Source organism: Mobula hypostoma, chromosome 12 (genome assembly GCF_963921235.1).
Source record: "Mobula hypostoma chromosome 12, sMobHyp1.1, whole genome shotgun sequence".
NCBI lineage: Eukaryota > Metazoa > Chordata > Chondrichthyes > Myliobatiformes > Myliobatidae > Mobula > Mobula hypostoma.
The window spans coordinates 113,940,812-113,960,950 of record NC_086108.1 but is presented as its reverse complement, the minus strand read 5'-3'; the positions used below and the strand labels follow the sequence as shown (position 1 = coordinate 113,960,950).

Sequence of the window (20,139 nt, the reverse complement as noted above, 5' to 3'; positions counted from 1 at the left end):
CTCTGTTGATCTGATGAGCACGTTGGCTTTCCCCTGCCAATAAAGTGTTGCTCAGGACCAGGCACACCATTACTGAACCAAAGCATTATCCTTTTACTATGTTTGTGATCTGAATCACCTCCAGCGCTCACCCTTTCAGGGTTTCAGTGCACATTCACTTCCTTCAAAGGCAGGTTGTCTGTCTAAAGCAAGAGTTGGACATTAATCACAAGCAGTTTCTTTTTTCCCCTGCTGTGCTTAAGACCAGGGATTGAACATATTTTTTCATGCCACTGAAAACATTCTTGTCCATTCCAGGTGAAATTGACACCAGATTCTCCTTCTGTGCTGTAGCAACGCTCGCTCTTCTGGTAAGAATATGATCTATTGCAATGCCTCATTTATAATGTCACTGTACAGATTAAATACAGACTGGCCTGTATCATAATTACAGAATTATTATGCTAGGGTGGTATGTTAGCTTTAAGGTTAGCATAATGCTTTGCAGCGTTCAGCAACTTGGGTTCAATTCTGTAATGAATTTGTACTTTCTTCCTGTGACTGCGTGGGGTTCCTTCCAGTGCTCTGGTTTCCTCCCACATTCCAAGGACTTACCGGTTAATAGGTTAATTGGTCACATGGGTGTAATTAGGTGGCACAGGCTCGTTGAGCTGGAAGGGCCGGATACTATGCTGTATCTCTAAATAAAAATACAATTAAATAAATTAGCATTTTGTAAGTATGCTGAGGGGCAAGTGTTGGAGTGGAGGGGCTGTTAATGTTGGTAGGATAAGTATAGTAAGACAATCCACTTAGATTGAAGGAAATGTTGTGTCAAGAAGACTTCAAAAAAAGCTTCCTGGATGTTCAGTTTCAGTCAAAGTTGAGCTTATAGTCATCTGCACAAGTACATGTGGTTAATATATTCTTCTTCTTAAGCCCATCATCCTTACTGGGGCATTGGCCACGACGGCAGCTCACCAGAGTCCTCTGTCCTGGGCCATTTCTTCAAGTTTATCTAGGTGTAATCTAACTTCTAAATGATGATCCTTCCTCTCCCAGGGATGAGGTCTTTGGAGCTTTTATTGGTGTTTCTCTAGCACCGGGTTTTTACAAGATAGGGTCGCTAGACCCATATCCAACTGTTCTTTCGTAGCCGGGCCTGGGACCATCCATAGCGGAGTCACATGTACATATGTGTACAGGTGCAATGAAAATCTTACTTGTGGCAGTATCACAGGCAGTGTTCACACAACAAACGTAAATTACACATAATCTTTACAAAAAATTAACAAAATTAGAGCCAAAAAAAATATATTAGTACAAGGTAGTGATAGTGTTGTTAAATTGCGGTAATTAGGATTTTCCTGGTTGGTTGAAGGGAAGTAGCTGTTCCTGAACCTAATGATGTGGGACTAAAGGCTTCTATACCTCCTGCCCAATGGTAGCTGCAAGAAGATGGCATGATTCAGATGATGGCCGTCTAAGAGAGCATGTCACTGTGGGTCATGATGGCTTGACATAAGACATGGTAGCAGAATTAAGCCGTTCAGCCCACTGAATCTGCTCTGCCATTCCATCATGGCTTATTTATTTTCCCTGTCATCCCATCACTTTCCTTCTCCCCATATCCTCTGACACCTTTACTTATTGGTTGTACGTTGTATCGGGACGATGACAGGAAACTTTGTGTGGGAGTGTTTTTAAAGTGGAAAAGCATTGGGGCGGTTCTAGTTATGACATCTGAAGTCTGGGTCTAGTAGTATGAGTATTTCTCACAACTGGGGTCTTCCTTGGTTGCAGTGGATGACCATGACTATTTCCATGCCTCACCATGTCCTTCGCTCTCCCTGGAGTGTTGCAGAACTTCCTTTCAAGCAATTGGACCTCACTTTTGATCTCATCAGCCCAGACTGCCAGAGCTGAATTTGCATGCTAGGACAAGCATGTCCCTGTCTTACTGGAGTATGAGGTCTACTGGTACCCTCACCTGGTGTGGCCACTGTCACATACAAACAGCTACTTCGAGCCAGAGGTGAGAGCTGAGTGTCCGGGTGGGACCAAAGTTGAGCAAGCTGCCCCAGGATAAACATGACAAGCCCCTTCACCAGAGATGCTATCCTTTCCTGTGCCAAACCATACACTTCAACACAACCTTACTAATCAAGGACTTATCAACTTCCTCTTTAAATATACGCAATGCCTCCACATGGGTGCTACAAGGTACAGTGAGCTGTTGTAACGGCCTGCAGATTCTGGGCTGGATTCCTGCAATGTCTGGAGTTGTTGAGTGTAAAACCAGTGCAAAGTGAAGCCCAAAATACAGTCAGATATGGGCAGAGAAACAGAGTTGAGATTCAAGATGGTTTAATGTCATTTTTAGTGCACAAGTGCACAAATGTAAAGGAGAACATAACAATTGTTACTCTGGATCCGATGCAGCACAAAAAGCACAATCGATATAAATACATAAGGTAGCATATATACATAGAATTATTGTGTGTCCATAAAGTGAAGCCAGGCACAGGAATGTCTGTACATAAGGTGACTGACAGGAAATGTTAAAGTAGTGGTGGCTGGGGGTGTGGTACAGGTGGGTGCCGGTGTTGATCAGCCTTACTGCTTGGGGAAAGTAACTGTTTTTGAGGCTGATGGTCCTGGAGTGGGTGCTACGTAGCCTCCTCCCTGAAGGGAGTGGGACAAACAGTCCAAAGCAGGGTGGGTAGGATCCTTCATGATGTTACTGGCCCTTTTTGTGGCACCTTTCTATATACATCATTGATAGTGAGTAGGTAGGTGCGTACGATGTGTTGGGCAGTTTGGACTACCAGTTGAAGAGCCTTCCACATTGCAGTTTCTGTACCATGCGTCTTGTTGGGATGCTCTCTACTGTGCATCTGTAGAATGACGTGAGCAAGGTTGTGCATAGTCCAGCTGTCTTCAGCCTTCTCTGAAATTAAAGGCATTGATGAGTTTTCCTGAATGTTAAGGATGTGAGGCAGATTTAACATTTTAGTCAATGACCCTTCGTTAGACTGAGCAACACACACAAAATGCCTATCACTCCTCAACTTTTCTGTCACTACATCAAAGACTGCATTGGGACATCTTGAACCTGTACTCACACTGAGCTCGTCGACCACCAACTTTGCCTTCAACTTCCAGCCTGCCCTCAAATTTACCTGGTCCTTTTCCGACACCACCCTCTCCTTTCTTGATTGATATCTCTCCCCCCCCTCTCTCTCTCTCTCTCTCTCTCTCTCTCTCTCTCTCCCCCCCTCCCCCCCCCTCTCTCTCTCTCTCTCTCTCTCTCTCTCAGGTTTGCTAGCATGGTTCGGGAGGGTTTAAACTAATTTACGAGGGGGATGGGACCCAGAGCAATAGAGCAGTGAAAGAAGTGCATGGAGTAAAGCCAGATCTAACATACAGAGAGGCTTTGAGGAAAGAGAAGCAGAATAAACGGTGTAAAGACAGTAAGGTAGAAGGGCTAAAGTGTGTGTACCTCAATGCAAGAAGCATCAGGAACAAAGGTGATGAACTGAGAGCTTGGATACATACATAGAATTATGATGTAGTGGCCATTACAGAGGCTTGGCTGGTACCAGGGCAGGAATGGATTCTCAATATTCCTGGATTTCGGTGCTTTAAAAGGGATAGAGGTGGGGGGGGGGAGGGGTGGCATTACTGGTCAGGGAAACTATTACAGCTACAGAAAGAGTGGGTAATGTAGCAGGATTCTCTTTTGAGTCAGTATGGGTGGAAGTCAGGAACAGGAAGGGAGCAGTTACTCTATTGGGGGTATTCTATAGGCCCCCTGGTAGCAGCAGAGATACAGACGAGCAGATTAGGAGGCAGATTTTGGAAAGGTGCAAAAATAACAGGATTGTTATCATGGGTGACTTTAACTTCCCTAATATTGATTGGCACCTGATTAGTTCCAAGGGTTTAGATGGGGCAGAGTTTGTTAAGTGTGTCCAGGACGGATTCCTGTCACAGTATGTAGACAGGCCGACTAGGGGGACTGCCATACTGGATCTAGTACTAGGAAACGAACCGGGTCAGGTCACAGATCTGTCAGTGGGTGAGCATCTGGGGGACAGTGACCACTGCTCCCTGGCCTTTAGCATTACCATGGAAAAGGATAGAATCAGAGAGGACAGGAAAATTTTTAAATCTTCTTCACCGGGACGAATTTATCCCTAACATCCTGCAAGGGATCTCTAAACATCAACCACATGTCCATAGTACATTTCCCTGCAAAAACACATCCCAATTCACACCCACAAGTTCTAGCCTTATAGCCTCATAATTTGCCCTTCCCCAATTAAAAATTTTCCTGTCCTCTCCGAGAGGGAACTTGATGATTGTGAGGACAATATGAGTGAGGTTGATGTTCTGGAGCATGTTGATATTAAGGGAGAGGAGGTGATGGAGTTGTTAAAATACATTAGGACGGGTAAGTCCCCAGGGCCTGACGGAATATTCCCCAGGCTGCTCCACGAGGCGAGAGAAGAGATTGCTGAGCCTCTGGCTAGGACCTTTATGTCCTCATTGTCCACGGGAATGGTACCGGAAGATTGGAGGGAGGCAAATGTCCCCTTGTTCAAAAAGGTAGTAGGGATAGTCCGGGTAATTATAGACTAGTGAGCTTTACGTCTGTGGTGGGAAAGCTGTTGGAAAAGATTCTTGGAGATAGGATCTCTGGGCATTTAGAGAATCATGGTCTGATCAGGGACAGTCAGCATGGCTTTGTGAAGGGCAGATCGTGTCTAACAAGCCTGATAGAGTTCTTTGAGGAGGTGACCAGGCATATGGATGAGGGTAATGTAGTGGATGTGATCTATATAGATTTTACTAAGGCATTTGACAAGGTTCCACACGATAGGCTTATTCAGAAAGTCAGAAGGCATGGGATCCAGGGAAGTTTGGCCAGGTGGATTCAGAATTGGCTTGCCTGCAGAAGGCAGAGGGTGGTGGTGGAGGGAGTACATTCAGATTGGAGGATTGTGACTAGTGGTGTCCTACAAGGATCTGTTCTGGGACCTCTACTTTTTGCGATTTTTATTAACGGCCTGGGTGTGGGGGTAGAGGGGTGGGTTGGCAAGTTTGCAGACGACACAAAGGTTGGTAGTGTTGTGGATAGTGTAGAGGATTGTCGAAGATTGCGGAGAGACATTGATAGGATGCAGAAGTGGGCTGAGAAGTGGCAGATGGAGTTCAACCCAGAGAAGTGTGAGGTGATGCACTTTGGAAGGACAAACTCCAAGGCAGAGTACAAAGTAAATGGCAGGATACTTGGTAGTGTGGAGGAGCAGAGGGATCTGGGGGTACATGTCCACAGATCCCTGAAAGTTGCCTCACAGGTAGATAGGGTAGTTATAAAGCTTATGGGGTGTTAGCTTTCATAAATCGAGGGATAGAGTCTAAGAGTCGCGATGTAATGATGCAGCTCTATAAAACTCTGGTTAGGCCACATTTGGGAGTTCTGTGTCCAGTTCTGGTCGCCTCACTACAGGAAGGATGTGGAAGCATTAGAAAGGGTACAGAGGAGATTTACCAGGATGCTGCCTGGTTTAAAGGGTATGCATTATGATCAGAGATTAAGGGAGCTAGGGCTTTACTCTGGAGAGAAGGAGGATGAGAGGAGACATGATAGAGGTGTACAAGATAATAAGAGGAATAGATAGAGTGGATAGCCAGTGCCTCTTCCCCAGGGCACCACTGCTCAATACAAGAGGACATGGCTTTAAGGTAAGGGATGGGAAGTTCAAGGGGGATATTAGAGGAAGGGTTTTTACTCAGAGAGTGGTTGGTATGTGGAATGCACTGCCTGAGTCAGTGGTGGAGGCAGATACACTAGTGAAGTTTAAGAGACTACTGGACAGGTATATGGAGGAATTTAAGGTGGGGGCTTATATGGGAGGTGGGGTTTGAGGGTTGGCACAACATTGTGGGCCAAAGGGCCTGTAATGTTCTGTACTATTCTATGTTCTATGTTCTATCTTTTATATAACATTTTGCGTGTGTTGCTTGGATTGCCAGCATCTGCAGATTTTCACAAACCAGAAAATCTGCAGATGCTGGAAAACCAAGCAACACACATGAAGTGTTGGAGGAATTCAGCAGGCCAGGCAGCATGTATGGAAAAAGAGTACAGTTGATGTTTTGGGCTGAGACCCTTCATCAGGACTGGTGAAGGGTCCTGATGAAGAGTCTCAGCTAGAAGCTCCTACTGTACTCTTTTCCCATAGATGCTGCCTGGACTGCTGAGTTCCTCCAGTATTTTGTGTGTTGTGCAGATTTTCTTGTCTTTTAGATTGATCTGAGTTGATGGAGAATTGATAGAATTTGACTATTTAGTGGTAAATGTGTTGTGTTTGAAGCCACTATTGTTGCCTTTGAGTTTGGACAGTAACACCTGTGCTTGATGTTGTTTTTCAGGGAAGACTGGATGCCATTAATCTAAATTCAGCAGCAGAGTTTGTCTTATCCTGCATGAACTTCGATGGAGGATTTGGATGCAGACCTGGTTCCGAATCTCATGCGGGACAGGCAAGTTGGTGTTTGGCTTCAAAGGAACCGGCTGGTGGATTCTGATGTTTGAATTGGAGGTTCTTTCAGAAGACAGGAAAGAGGAACGAAACTTGTTGCTTCACAATTGTTGATAGAACAAAAGAAAATTGTGCAGTGAGAGAGCTCTATTAAGCAAAGAGAAACAAAGGAGCTAAGATGGTGCTGCCTTGTAGTCAGCTATTTTTATACCACAGAGATGAGCAAAATTCCATTCAAATTTATAGCTAATTAATCAGTTAGAAAACTATTCTTCAAATAACACAGTACAAATAAGATTCCAGAGCTCTCCAGAATTATACTTTGTGTAACCGCTAGATTAGGAGTTCAAAACGCAAACATGAGAAAATCTGCAGATGCTGGAAATTCAAGCAACACACACAAAATGCTGGTGGAACGCAGCAGGCCAGGCAGCATCTATAGGAAGAAGTACAGTTGATGTTTCGTGCCGAGACCCTTCATCAGGACTAACTGAAAGAAGAGATAGTAAGATTAGGAATTCCCAACCTGGGGTCCACAGATACCTTGATTATTGGAATTGGTCCATTGCATGTAAAAAATTTGGGAACCCCTGCACTATACTCAGGCATATTAAACTTGCATATACATACAGTACTATAGCCACCAGGAAGTATAGTTAGCGGTTACTTGTATATAAGTAATTATATAAAATATAAGCAGATTAAATATAAGCAATTGTTAAACTGCAAAGAAAGTATCAATTAAACAGTCTAATCTAAGAATTAACCAGTCAGAGAAAACTTGATGGGCCAAATAGGCTAATTCTGCTCCTATGTCTTATGGTCTTATGGATGCAACACAGTTTTTAATCATTGAAACTCTGCAGTATTCATGCTGAACTTTAGCATGCTGGACAAACAGTGAAAAGAACTAGTTGGCCTGTAATTAGCAAAATTGATCACCCTGCCCACCTGGTTATATCTACCCAGTGAGCGTCACGGTAGCACAGAGGTTAGCACCAAGCTATTACAGCTTGGGCATTGGAGTTCAGAGTTCAATACCTGCGTCCTCTGTAAGCAAGTTTGTTCATTCCTTCCTATGACTGCACGGGTTTCCTCCCACAATCCAAAGACGTACTGGTTACCGGTACTAAGGAAGGGGAGAAAAGTTCAGCCATAATGAATGGCGAAGCAGACTCAATGGGTCAAATGGCCTCATTTCTTTTCCTATGTCTCATGGTATTAGTATGGTCACTGTAATCTGTACAAGCTCCATGAAGTTGATGGCACTTTGCTTCACTTCTATAGACTCTGTGTCCTGCTCCTGAGTAAATATAGATGCAAAAAATTATTTAAGATCTCCCCCATCTGTTTTGTCTCCACATATGCATTGCCATTCTGATCCAAAAGGGGTCCACTTTTCTGCCTTGCAACCTTTTTACTCTTAACATATCTGTAGAATCCCTTAGAATTCTCCTTCACCTTCTCTGCTAGAGCACCTGCATGCCTTCTTTTAGCCCTACTGATTTTCTTTCTTAAGTGTTCATTTGCAATTCTTATTCTCCAGAAGCACCTCAATTATTCCTACCTGCCTCTACTTGCTCTGCACCTCTTTTTTTCACTTAATCTTGCCCTCAATGTCTCTTGAAAACTAACATTACCAATATTTGTTATGTTTACTCTTTATTCTGACAGGTACATACAAGCTTTGTACTCTCAAAATTTCACATTTGAAGGCCTCCCACTTATCCTTGTCAGAAAACAACCTGCCCCAATCCACACTTGCTAGATCATTTCTGATACCATAAAAATTATCCAATTTACAATCTCAACCTGTGGACCAGACCTATCCTTTAGAATATTTACTCTGAAACCAATGGCATTGTGTTCGCTGGATGCAAAGTGTTCCCCCCACAGAAACTTCTGTCACCTTCCCCTGTTTCATGCCCTAATGGTAGATCCAGTATCTCACACACTCGTTAAGACTTCTACGTACTGATGAAGGAAACTTCGCTCAACATGTTTGACAAACTATCTCATCTGGTCATTTTACAAAGTTAAAATCACCTACTGGAAGAAGCTTATGTTTCTTGCAAGAGTCTGCGATCTTTCTACAAATTTGTTCCTCTAAATCGCTGGAACTATTGGGTGGTTTGCAATTTAGCCCCAATAATGTGGCCATACCTTTCTTTGTCAAATGCGAACAGAAATTGAAGGGGAGTTTGAAATTCTGACAGAAAATGCTGGAAGCAGGCCAGGTGTTGTTTTTGAAAAGTGAGTGCCCATGACCCCATGGTCAAAACCAGCACCCGGGGAGTTGGTGGGCATGTAAGGGAAGGGGAGTGGCACTTTTGGAATATAGCTCTGAAAACCCGATGTAGGCCAAGGGTAGTCCACTGTAAATACAGTCAGTTCTGGTCTATTCCAACATAAATTATGCTGCACTTTCTACTTCCATCTGTACCTTTCATTTCTGAACATTGATAAGCTATAAACACAAGATGCTGGAAATCCAGAGTAACGCACAAAAAATGATAGAGTAAGTTGGTAGGTCGGGCAACGTTAATGGAAGTGAATAAACAGTCAATGTTTTGGGCTGAGACCCTTCATCAAGAATGCAAAGGAAGAGAGAAGCTGCCAGAATAAGAAGTTGGGGGGGGAGGGGGAGAGGAATGAGTACAAGCTGGAAGGTGATAGGTGAAGCCAGGTAAGTGGGGATAGGGAATGAAGTAAGAAGCTGGAAGGTGATAGGTGCTAAAGGTAAAGGCCTGAAGAAGGAGGAATCTGATAGGAAAGGAGAGTGGACCAGGGGAGAAAGGGAAGGAGGAGGGGACCCAGAGGCAGGTAATAGGCAGGTGAGGAAAAGAGGGAAGAGGCTAGACTAGAGAAATGAAGAGGGTAGGAGGAAGGGAAAAAATTACGAGGAGAGATCAATGTTCATGTCATCAGTTTGGAGGCTACCTAGACAGAATATGAGGTGTTGTTCCTTCAACTTGAGAGTGATCTCAACGTGTAGTAAAGGAGGCCATGGACTGACATGATAAACTATGCTTGAATATAATGAATGTATGTAGTTCCCTGTAATTAAGGGAAGATGGTGTAGAATTTGGGTGTATTCTTGTGTGGTCATTTCCTCCAATACACGAACTGGTCAGTGAAAGCTTGTGTTGTCCCTTCCTAGATCTATTGCTGCACAGGATTTCTTGCTATCACGGGCCAGTTGCACCACGTCAATGCGGATCTACTTGGCTGGTGGCTCTGTGAACGGCAGTTACCCTCCGGAGGCCTTAACGGACGACCTGAGAAGGTACCGAACACCAGTGGCTCTGATGTAGAGCTGCGTATTTCATCTACTTTCCTTGCAAAAATATCTGATTATGTATTTCTTTGGAATGTGCACATTCAAAAGTCCCACAAACAGCAAAGTGCAGAGTAAATTTATTATCAAAGTACATACAGTACTGTGCAAACGCCTAAGGCACATGTGAAAAAAAAATAAAAAACAATGGTCCTTTCAAAAGTAACGAAATGAAAAGTTTCTACTTATCAAAAAAAAATTACTCTAAAGAGCAAGTAAACATTAAAAAACTAAATCAAATCAATGTTGGCGTGATTACCCTTTGACTTCAAAACTGCATCAATTCTCTTAGGTACACTGTTGTCTATTTTTTATAAGAATATTAGTTGGTAGGTTGTCCCAAGTATCTTGGAGAACTTGTCACAGTTCTGCAGACTTTGCCTCTGTCCCTCCAGGTAATCACAGACAATCTCGATGTTGAGATGAGGTCTCTGTGGAGGTCATATCATCTGAAAACATATAAAAAATCTAGGGTGCCTAAGACTTTTGCACAAAATCAGAATTAATAGCACTGGGAAATGTCGTGAAATTTGTCAACTAACTTTACAGTAGCAGTACAATAAAATATTTGATAAATATAGAGGAAAAAAACTGAGTTACTTTAGGTAAATATATGTATGTCTATTAAATAGTTATGTTAAAATAAGTAGCGCAAAAAAACAAAAGAAGTAGTGAGGTAGCATTCATGGGGACAATGTCCATTTCGCAGTCGGATGGCAGAGGTTATGAAGCTGTTCCTGAATCATTGAGTGTGTGACTTTAGGCTTCTGTGCTTCCTTTCCAATGGTAACAGTGAGCAGTGGGCATGTCCTGGATGGTGAGGATCCTTAATGCGGATGCCGTCTTTCTAAGGCATAGCTTCTTGAAAATGTCTCGGATACTACAGAAGCTAGTACCCATGAAGGAGCTGGCTAACTTTACAAGTTTCTGCAACTTATTTCGATCTTGTGCAGTATCCCCCACATACCAGATGATGATGCAGCCAGTCAGAGTGCTCCCAACATTACATTTGTATAAATTTTCGAGTACTGTATGCAACCTTCCCGCTTGACTCGCATACAAAGTTGGCTCGTTAGCTAGCTCTACTAATGACACAAGACTCAGTGGTGAGAAGGCCACCTTTCATAGGCAATATATGTCTAGGATCGGTATAATTTGGGATTCAATCAAACGGGAAAGCTGGAATGTTCCGGAGAGGAACATAGATTGTAAATACTGCCCCATACACAATTAACGGTCACCAACAAATGACACCAGCATCCAGTTATAAAGGAAGGATATTTACCAATTTTCAACTTCATCGAACAATTAACAGGAAGAAACAAAAAAATCAAAGGGCCCATTACAGTTAAACCAGTCCAGAGTGCACATAAACGTTGGAGCTCATTTCTGTAGTAGTCGGGTGTATGGCTTTACTCAGCTGAACCCACATTCTGTGTGAAAGACAGCAGCCACAGTTGGAACTTCCCTTGAAGACCATTTCAAACAAATTGGCTGTCTCAGGAGTACTGGCACTTCCTTCTTGGAACCATTCATCTTCACAAAGCTCTCCTTACAACAGGGTCTCTCCTTTGAACTGCATTCAGCGGTATCTTCACCTCGTGTTTCGCTCCACTGCTCCTGCCGAAAGACCCCAAACCAGACTACTGTCCTTCAGAAATCTCATCCTGTCCAGCTGTCTAGAATCTACTCTCGCATCCCACTGGACAGAAAGTTACAACACGTACCCAGACCGTCCTGATTGGCTGACACAACATTCCTAAGTTGGGCAACATGGCTTCTTTAGCCAAAGCGAAAACACTCTTATTAGCAGGACACGCTACATTTACAGAAAATTGCTAAAATAAAAATACTTCACAGCACAACAGTAGAAATCTTGCCCAGGGTGTTACACATCACCTTCTGCAACCCTGAGATTCATTTTCTTGTGGACATTCACAGTAAACACAAAGAAATGTCATAGAATCAATGAAAGACTGCACCCAACAAGATGGACAAACAACCCATGTGCAAAAATCAACAAGCTGTGTAAATATAAAAATAGTAATAAGTAAGCAATAATTATCCAGACCATGAGATGAAGAGTCCTTGAAAGCAAGTCACATGGATGTGGGAATAGTTCAGTGTTGGGCTGAGTGAAGTTATTCCCTGTGGTTCAAGAACTTGATGATTGAGGGGTAATAACTGTTCCTAAACCTTGGTGGTGTGGGTCCTTGATGATAAAGAACATAAGAAATAGGAGCAGGAGTGGGCCATCCGGCCCATCGAGCCTGCCCCGCCATTCAATAAGATCATGGCTGATCTGTCCGTAAACTCAGCTCCATCTACCTGCCTTTTCCCCATAACCCTTAATTCCCCTACTATGTAAAAACTTATCTAACTGTATCTTAAATATATTTAGTGAAGAAGCCTCAACTGCTTCCCTGGGCAGAGAATTCCACAGATTCACCACTTTCTGGGAAAAACAGTTTCTCCTCTCACCTACCAATGGAAACAACTTTCCTACTTCTATCTTATCTATCCCTTTCAAAATTTTGTGCTACCTTATTTTGATTTATAATAAGTATCCTTATGAATTCTGTATTTGTGTATATGAAATTTAATTGTTCTGGAGCTGCTCCGGCCTATGGTCAGGCCACACTTAGATCCCCTCCAGTTCGCCTACCAGCCCCGACTAGGAGTTGAGGATGCCATCGTCCACCTGCTGAACTGTGTCTACGCCCACCTGGACAAGCCAGCGAGTACTGTGAGGGTCATGTTTTTTGACTTCTCCAGTGTGTTCAACACCATCCGCCCTGCTCTGCTGGGGGAGAAGCTGACAGTGATGCAGGTGGATGCTTCCCTGGTATCATGGATTCTTGATTACCTTACTGGCAGACCACAGTACGTGTGCTTACAACACTGTGTGTCCGACAGAGTGATCAGCAGCACTGGGGCTCCACAGGGGCCTGTCTTGTCTCCCTTTCTCTTCACCATTTACACCTCGGACTTCAACTACTGCACAGAGTCTTGTCATCTTCAGAAGTTTTCGGATGACTCTGCCATAGTTGGATGCATCAGCAAGGGAGATGAGGCTGAGTACAGGGCTATGGTAGGAAACATGGTGTGAGCAGAATTATCTGCAGCTTAATGTGAAAAAGACTTAAGGAGCTGGTGGTAGACCTGAGGAGAGCTAAGGTACCGGTGACCCCTGTTTCCATCCAGGGGGCCAGTGTGGACATGGTGGAGGATTACAAATACCTGTGGATACGAATTGACAATAAACTGGACTGGTCAAAGAACACTGAGGCTGTCTACAAGAAGGGTCAGAGCCGTGTCTATTTCCTGAGGAGACTGAGGTCCTTTAACATCTGCCGGACGATGCTGAGGATGTTCTACGAGTCTGTGGTGGCCAGTGCGATCATGTTTGCTGTTGTGTGCTGGGGCAGCAGGCTGAGGGTAGCAGACACCAACAGAATCAATAAACTCATTCATAAGGCCAGTGATGTTGTGGGGATGGAACTGGACTCTCTGACGGTGGTGAGAAGAGGATGCTGTCCAAGTTGCATGCCATCTTGGACAATGTCTCCCATCCACTACATAATGTACTGGGTGGGCACAGAAGTACATTCAGCCAGAGACTCATTCCACCGAGATGCAACACAGAGCGTCATAGGAAGTCATTCCTGCCTGTGGCCATCAAACTTTACAACTCCTCCCTGGGAGGGTCAGACACCCTGAGCCAAGAGGCTGGTCCTGGACTTATTTCATAATTTACTGGCATAATTTACATATTACTATTTAACTATTTATGGTTTTATTACTATTTATTATTTATGGTGCAACTGTAACAAAAACTAATTTCCCCCGGGATCAATAAAGTATGACTATGACTATGACTAAAAATATTGGAAAAGGAAAGAAAGAAAATGTATGTTTCTATAAGATCGCCTCTCATTCTTTTGAGCTCCAGAGAGTATAGTCCCAGGCGACTCAGTCTCTCCTCATAGGTTAACTCCTTCTTCCCTGGAATCAACCTGGTGAATCTCCTCTGCACTGCCTCCAAAGGTAGTATACCCTTTCTCAAGCATGGAGACCAGAACTGCACACAGTACTCCAGGTGCAGCCTCACCAGTACCCTGTATAGTTGCGGCATGACCTCCCTGCTCTTGAATTCAATCCCTCTAGCAATGAAGGCCAACATTCCATTTGCCTCCTTAATAACCTGTTGTACCTGCAAGCTAACTTTTTGTGATTCATGCACAAGCACTCCCAAGTCCCTCTGCACAACAGCATGCTGGAATCTTTCACCATTTAAATAATAATCTGCTCTTCTATTATTCCTTCCAAAGTGGATGATCTCGCATTTACCAACGTTGTATTCCATCTGTCAGACCTTGGCCCACTCACTTAACATATCTATATCCCTCTGCAGACTCTCCACATCCTCTATACAATACGCTTTTCCACTTAGTTTCCTGTGACAGCGCTCCGTGTAGATGTCCTCAGTGTTGGGGAGGGCTTTACCCATGATGGACTAGACTGTATCTACTACTTTTGTAGGATTTTCCATTCAAGGGCATTGTTGTTTCATACTAGACCTTGATGAAACCAGCTAATATACTCTGTACCACACATCTATAGAAGTTTGTTAGTGTTTTAGATGACATGCTGAATCTTCGCAAACTTCTAACAAAGTGGAGATGCTGCCATCCTTTCCTTGTAATGGTACTTAGGTGCTGGACCCTGAACAGATCCTCCAAAATCAGAATCTGTTTGAGGGTTAATCCATGGCCAGGAAAACTGCTCTCTTGCGTTCATCAAGAATCCTTTATGTTTTCCCAGAGGACACGTACCCTCCAGTTCAAAAGACTGCTCCTCGGTCAGAGCTGGCTGCTGCTCTGCAGTGTGCTCCACCTGACGACAGGTGGAAGGAGCCAGAGGTCCGTGAGTCAGTTCTTAGTAGCAGATTGGAGGTGTTATCATATCACAAGGTGTGTCCTGCAAGAAAATGAATCTCAAAGTAGTATGCCAAAGTTCAAAGTAAATTTATTATCAAAGTAAATATATGTCACCATATACATCCGTGACCTGATGGCTGAGGAGTAACAACTGTACCTGAACCTGCTGATGTGAGTCCTGAGGCTCAAGTGAGATGGAAGCATGGCCTGGACGGTGGGCGTCACTGATGATGGACGCTGCTTTCCTGCAAAGGTGCATACATTCTTTGATAGTAAACTTACTTTGACTTCAGCTGGGAGCACCAGCTTAGATTTTGAGCTTGAGTATCTGCAGTAGAACCTCAAACCTATACCCTGAGTTGGTGATAAAGCCGGATCTTAGTGAATACAATAAGTCTATTTGGAAGATGCTTACAAAGATTGGAGGAAATAATATTGGACAGAAGTGAAGTGCTTATTGCTTATTTTTAAACTTTGATACTGTTAAATCTTCAGGCATCAGCTGATGGTTTATTTGCCTTATCCAAAACAGTGAGCCCTCATTATCTACAGATTTGCTGTTCGTGGCTCTGTGTACCTGGAGGGATCACACCTGTGTCTAGATATTAGCACATTCAGGAGGCAGTCTGTCTACATACTTTAAACTTGGTAACTGGTTTGTAGACCACTTACAGTAAGTGTATCCCTGCTGTTACGTGCTTATAGTACATTCTTCTTGTGTGTGGTCTTTCATCAATTCTATTGTGTTTCTTTGTACTTACTGTGTATGTCTGTAACAAAATGAAACTCAGGGCTGTACCAATGTATACTTTGAGAATAACTTTACTTTGAACTTTGATTTATTCAGTTGAATTATGTCAATTCAAATTGGGTTACTGCTCTTCTCAATGCATCCATTCATTCTCAGTAGTTTGATTGGGTAGTAAATACCTTATTAAGTTTTAAAATACTTCATTAATGTATGCCAGTTCTTATAGAACAGAGGGCTTGTTTATGTTTTTTTAGCATGATTGTGAAGCTTACAGAGGGTCTGATCCGTGATGAGGACTTGGTGTGGTTCCAAGCAGATGATGGAGTGTTTGAGGATTAACCTTTGTACAATCACTATATACAGTCCCTGGGGATCGAGAATGAGTTACTTCCATTCTGGTTTGGTGGGGTTGGGGGTGGCGAGTGAGAACATAGAACAGTGTAGCATAGTACCCACCATGTTGTGCCCATCTTTTAACCTACTCTAAGATCAATCTAACCCTTCCCTCCCAAATAGTCCACCATTTTTCTATCATCCATGTGCCTAATAAGTCTGCCTCTACCACCACCACCACTGGTACAGCGTACCAAACACCCTCCGCTCTCTATGTAAAAAAAAAACCTACCTCTGACATCACCCCTATACTTTCTTCCTATTGACTTAAAATTATCCCTCCCTCCTATTAGCCATTTTCATCCTGGGAAAAGTCTCTGGCTATCCACTCAACCTATACCTCTTATCCTAAAAGTGGTGAATCTGTGGAATTCATTGCCTCAGGTGACCATGGAAGCCAAATCATTGGGTATATTTAGGACAGAATTTGATAGCTTCTTAATGAGTCAGGGCATGAAGGGATATTTGGGGGTGGGGAAGAAGGAGCTATGGGCTGAGAGAGAAATGGATCAGACATGATGAAATGGTGGAACAGACTCGATGGGCCAAATAGCCTAATTCTGCTCCTATGTCTTATGGGGGTCTTATGTTTTATCATCTTATTGTTGTTCGTCCATCGTCGTCGTCGATGAAGACCTCGAGACCATTGATGGTGTCGAGACTAGCGCATGATTTGGATTTAAATGAGGGAGAGTTCCGCAGCGTCAGCCTCACTCTCTCTTCCCAATTCCCATCTGGATCCAGTGGCAAGACAGAGTCGAGACGGCTGGAGATGGTCTAGGCACAGTGGATGACCAAGACGTCTTCTGTGTCTTGTCGTGCTCTACACATTCCATGACGCTTGCAGAGACCGCTTTCTTGACCTTTGGACCTTCCATTGGTCTCATCCGCTCAATCCGCCGGAGTCTGTATTCACATGCTGGGATACACATCTTGTACACTTCTATCAAGTCATCTCTCACCCTCCTTCATTCCAAAGAGAAAAACACTAGCTTGCTCAGCCTATCCTCAAATGTTGAGGCCAATGTATAACCACAAGCTCTTCTAGAGATGAGGTAACAGGTGGGCAACTGGGTAAGGAGCTTCTGGTGGTCTACAACCACCACTTCTGCAGGGCTTCTGTGTACTCATGATGGTCAACAAGGGAATGATGGGGTGAAGGATCTATTTTTGTTGTATGATTTCACCAACTCTAGAACAAAATGCAACCAGAATAGAAAATGTATCTCAGGTTAGTATATGGTGATATGCATGTACTTTGATGATAATAAAATTACTTTGAACTTTGATTTTTGATAATGAAGAGCAAAAATCATTATGTTAAGGCTTGTAACTGGCAGAAGAGTTTTAGCTAATGCCAAGCAGTTTTTGTGTTGCATTTGCTGATCTCAGTGCCTCATTACAGTTGCCTGATGTTTGTTACTCCTGGTGGGTTCTGGCTTCTCTGAAGATCATCGGCCGGTTGCACTGGATCGACAAGGAAAAGCTGTCCACGTTTATCCTGGCTTGTCAGGACGAGGAGACTGGGGGGTTTGCAGACCGGCCCGGAGATGTGGTAGGTGTCCAGTAACGATGTAGAAGATGGAAGTGGAACTTGGGGAGCCTCTGGGGGAGAAGCGGAAATGGGATTTTTCCCCACATTTATGTATGAGTTAGTAAGTTGTCGGTAAGGGTTAGCATCATGCTTTACAGCATCAGTAATCTGGGTTCAACTGGAGTGCAGGAGAATGAGAGCAGATTGGATAGAGGGTACACAAAATTATTGAGGGTTATAGATAGGGTAAATGCAAGCAGGTTGTGTGAGACTAGAACTAGAGGTCATAGGTTAAGGTGAAGACTGAAATGTTCAACGGGAACATGAGAGGAACTACTTCACTCAGGGTAGCGGGTGTGGAGCGAGCTGCCAGCGGAAGTGGTGGATTGCAATAATTGAAAAGTTTGGATCAGTACATGCATGGGAGAGAGTTGGAGGGCTGTGGTCCACATGAGGACCAATGGGATTAAGCAGAATAACAGTCTGGTGGGGACGAAATGGACCAAAAGACTTGTTTCTGTGCTGCAGTGCTCTATGACTAAGTGGTTTCCCAATTAATTGAGTCTCTTTATGCCTAGGTTGATCCTTTCCACACTCTGTTTGGTGTGGCTGGCCTTTCTCTCATGGGTGAACAGCAGGTGAAGACAGTGAACCCGGTGTTCTGCATGCCCGAGGAAACCTTGCAGAGGATCGGCCTCCAGCCACACCTCCTGAGCTAAAGGGAAGAGGAGGTCAGGTTGCAGTGCTATTAGAAATACGATTCTAGACAATACTGATCAACCTGACTGTGACAAGCAGTATTGAAATGTTTATCCTGTCACTGGGGTTTGGCAATAACTCGAGCTATGACTGCTACTACAATTTGATTCATTCAGTTCTGGTTTCTTGTGTATCAGTGCAAGGAGGAACTCCTTCGGTGACCTGTCGTACTTCCTGAGAGCCCTTTGCCGACGCTGCATCTTCCACTGCACAGACTAAATCTCTGTAAATCCTTGTCCATTGTGTTACCTGATGTCTGTATGAAGCTTGACATTATTCACTGTAACGATGGTTGAGCAACAGCAAAGGGTGATTTAATGGCCTTTGCAAAGTGAACAGAAGCCAAAGGCTTGAGTGGAAATCAACAAAATAAAACTACAGATGTCGCCAGTCAGCATAAAGGCATAAATGTGAAAATATTAGGCGTGAGGCGAGAGAAACTGTTAACATTTCAGGTCCAGAATCCTTCATTAGAATAGAGACAGAAACGAGTTAGCGTGAGCAGCAGTGATCTGAAACATCGTTTCTTTCTCCACAGATGCTGCCCAACCTTCTGAGTGTTTCCAATATTTTCTGTTTACACCAAAGACCGAAATGTAGACACTAACTCAGAGTAATTACTACAGCATATTCTGGATTAATTTTATTGCTAGAAATTGGGGATAGAGCAAATGAACTTAGTTGACAACTCTAACGTGGATAGATCTTGCAAGGTATCATCCCTAATTCAGAGCTGTGAGCAAATAATTGAGGCTATTATTTAAATGAAGTAGAGCCAGCCACACTGTGGGAGGAGTGGTACTGAGGGAGGGTCACACTGTGGGGGGGGTGGTACTGAGGGAGGGCCACACTGTGGGGGGGTGGTACTGAGGGAGGGTCACACTGTGGGAGGGGTGGTACCGAGGGGGGGTCACACTGTGGGAGGGGTGGTACTGAGCGAGGGTCACACTGTGGGAGGGGTGGTACTGAGGGAGGGTCACACTGTGGGAGGGGTGGTACTGAGGGAGGGTCTCTCTGTGGGAGGGGTGGTACTGAAGGAGGGTCACACTGTGGGGGGTGGTACTGAGGGAAGGTCACACTGTGGGAGGGGTGGTACTGAGGGAGAGTCGCCTTGTAGGAAGGGTGGTACTGAAGAAGGGTTGCCCAGTGGGGGAGGGGTGGTACTGAGAGAGGGTCACACTGTGGGAGGGGAAGATACTGAGGGAGCGCTGGTCTGTCAACTTGCCATTTCTGTTAAGCTACAATCACTGTGGGGTGATGAGACCACGTGGGACACTGTTTATATCTGTAATGTTTTGGTTTGGTTCTAAAGTTTTTGAAATTAACATTACTTGAAATGAAGATAACATTTGTTTAATTTTCTGTCCCAATGGTGACCTGAGTCATGGTGTCAGTAAGTAGTCATCTCCATGGGCCTCCCGAAACAATGCTCAAGCAGAAATATTTTCCTCATGGAAATTTTAAACAGTTCTGGAAAGTTTAATCTCTCTGCTCTTAATTATAGTTTTATGCTTTGTTCTTTGTGATACCTGAGAGCAGATCATATCCACATTGCAAATTAAAGCTTAGAACAGGGGTAGGCAACCTTAAACACAAATGATTTTCTAGCATGCGTTATTCATTAATTTGTGACAAAACATAACTAGATGTATTTAAATGGATAATTCCCATATTTCAAGTTTTTTATGGCATTTATCTGGCCTAACATCCGCTCATTAATATGCGATCCGGCCCACAGAGGCAAAAAGGTTGCCAGCCCCTGGCTTAGAACATAGAAAACATACTGCACAATGCCGGCCCATCGGACAACAAAGTTGTGCCGAACATGTACTTACCTTAGAACTACCGAGGCTTACCCACAGCCCTCTATTTTTCTGAGCTCCATGTACCTATCC

The 20,139-nt window shown here is 43.8% G+C and overlaps 1 protein-coding gene across 3 annotated transcripts in view; it reads left to right on the top strand.

Moving 5' to 3' along the window:
• rabggtb (Rab geranylgeranyltransferase subunit beta) overlaps positions 1-19,054 on the top strand; it is an 86,160-nt gene extending 67,106 nt beyond the window's left edge. For all 3 annotated transcript variants that reach the window (XM_063064806.1, XM_063064807.1, XM_063064808.1), the window contains 5 exons: positions 298-350; positions 6,421-6,531; positions 9,691-9,816; positions 17,357-17,506; positions 18,064-19,054. In XM_063064806.1, coding sequence (XP_062920876.1) covers positions 298-350; positions 6,421-6,531; positions 9,691-9,816; positions 17,357-17,506; positions 18,064-18,204 — 581 coding nt within the window. In that variant the 3' untranslated portion in view covers positions 18,205-19,054. The remainder of the gene's footprint in view (positions 1-297; positions 351-6,420; positions 6,532-9,690; positions 9,817-17,356; positions 17,507-18,063) is intronic.
• Positions 19,055-20,139: the final 1,085 nt, after the last annotated feature.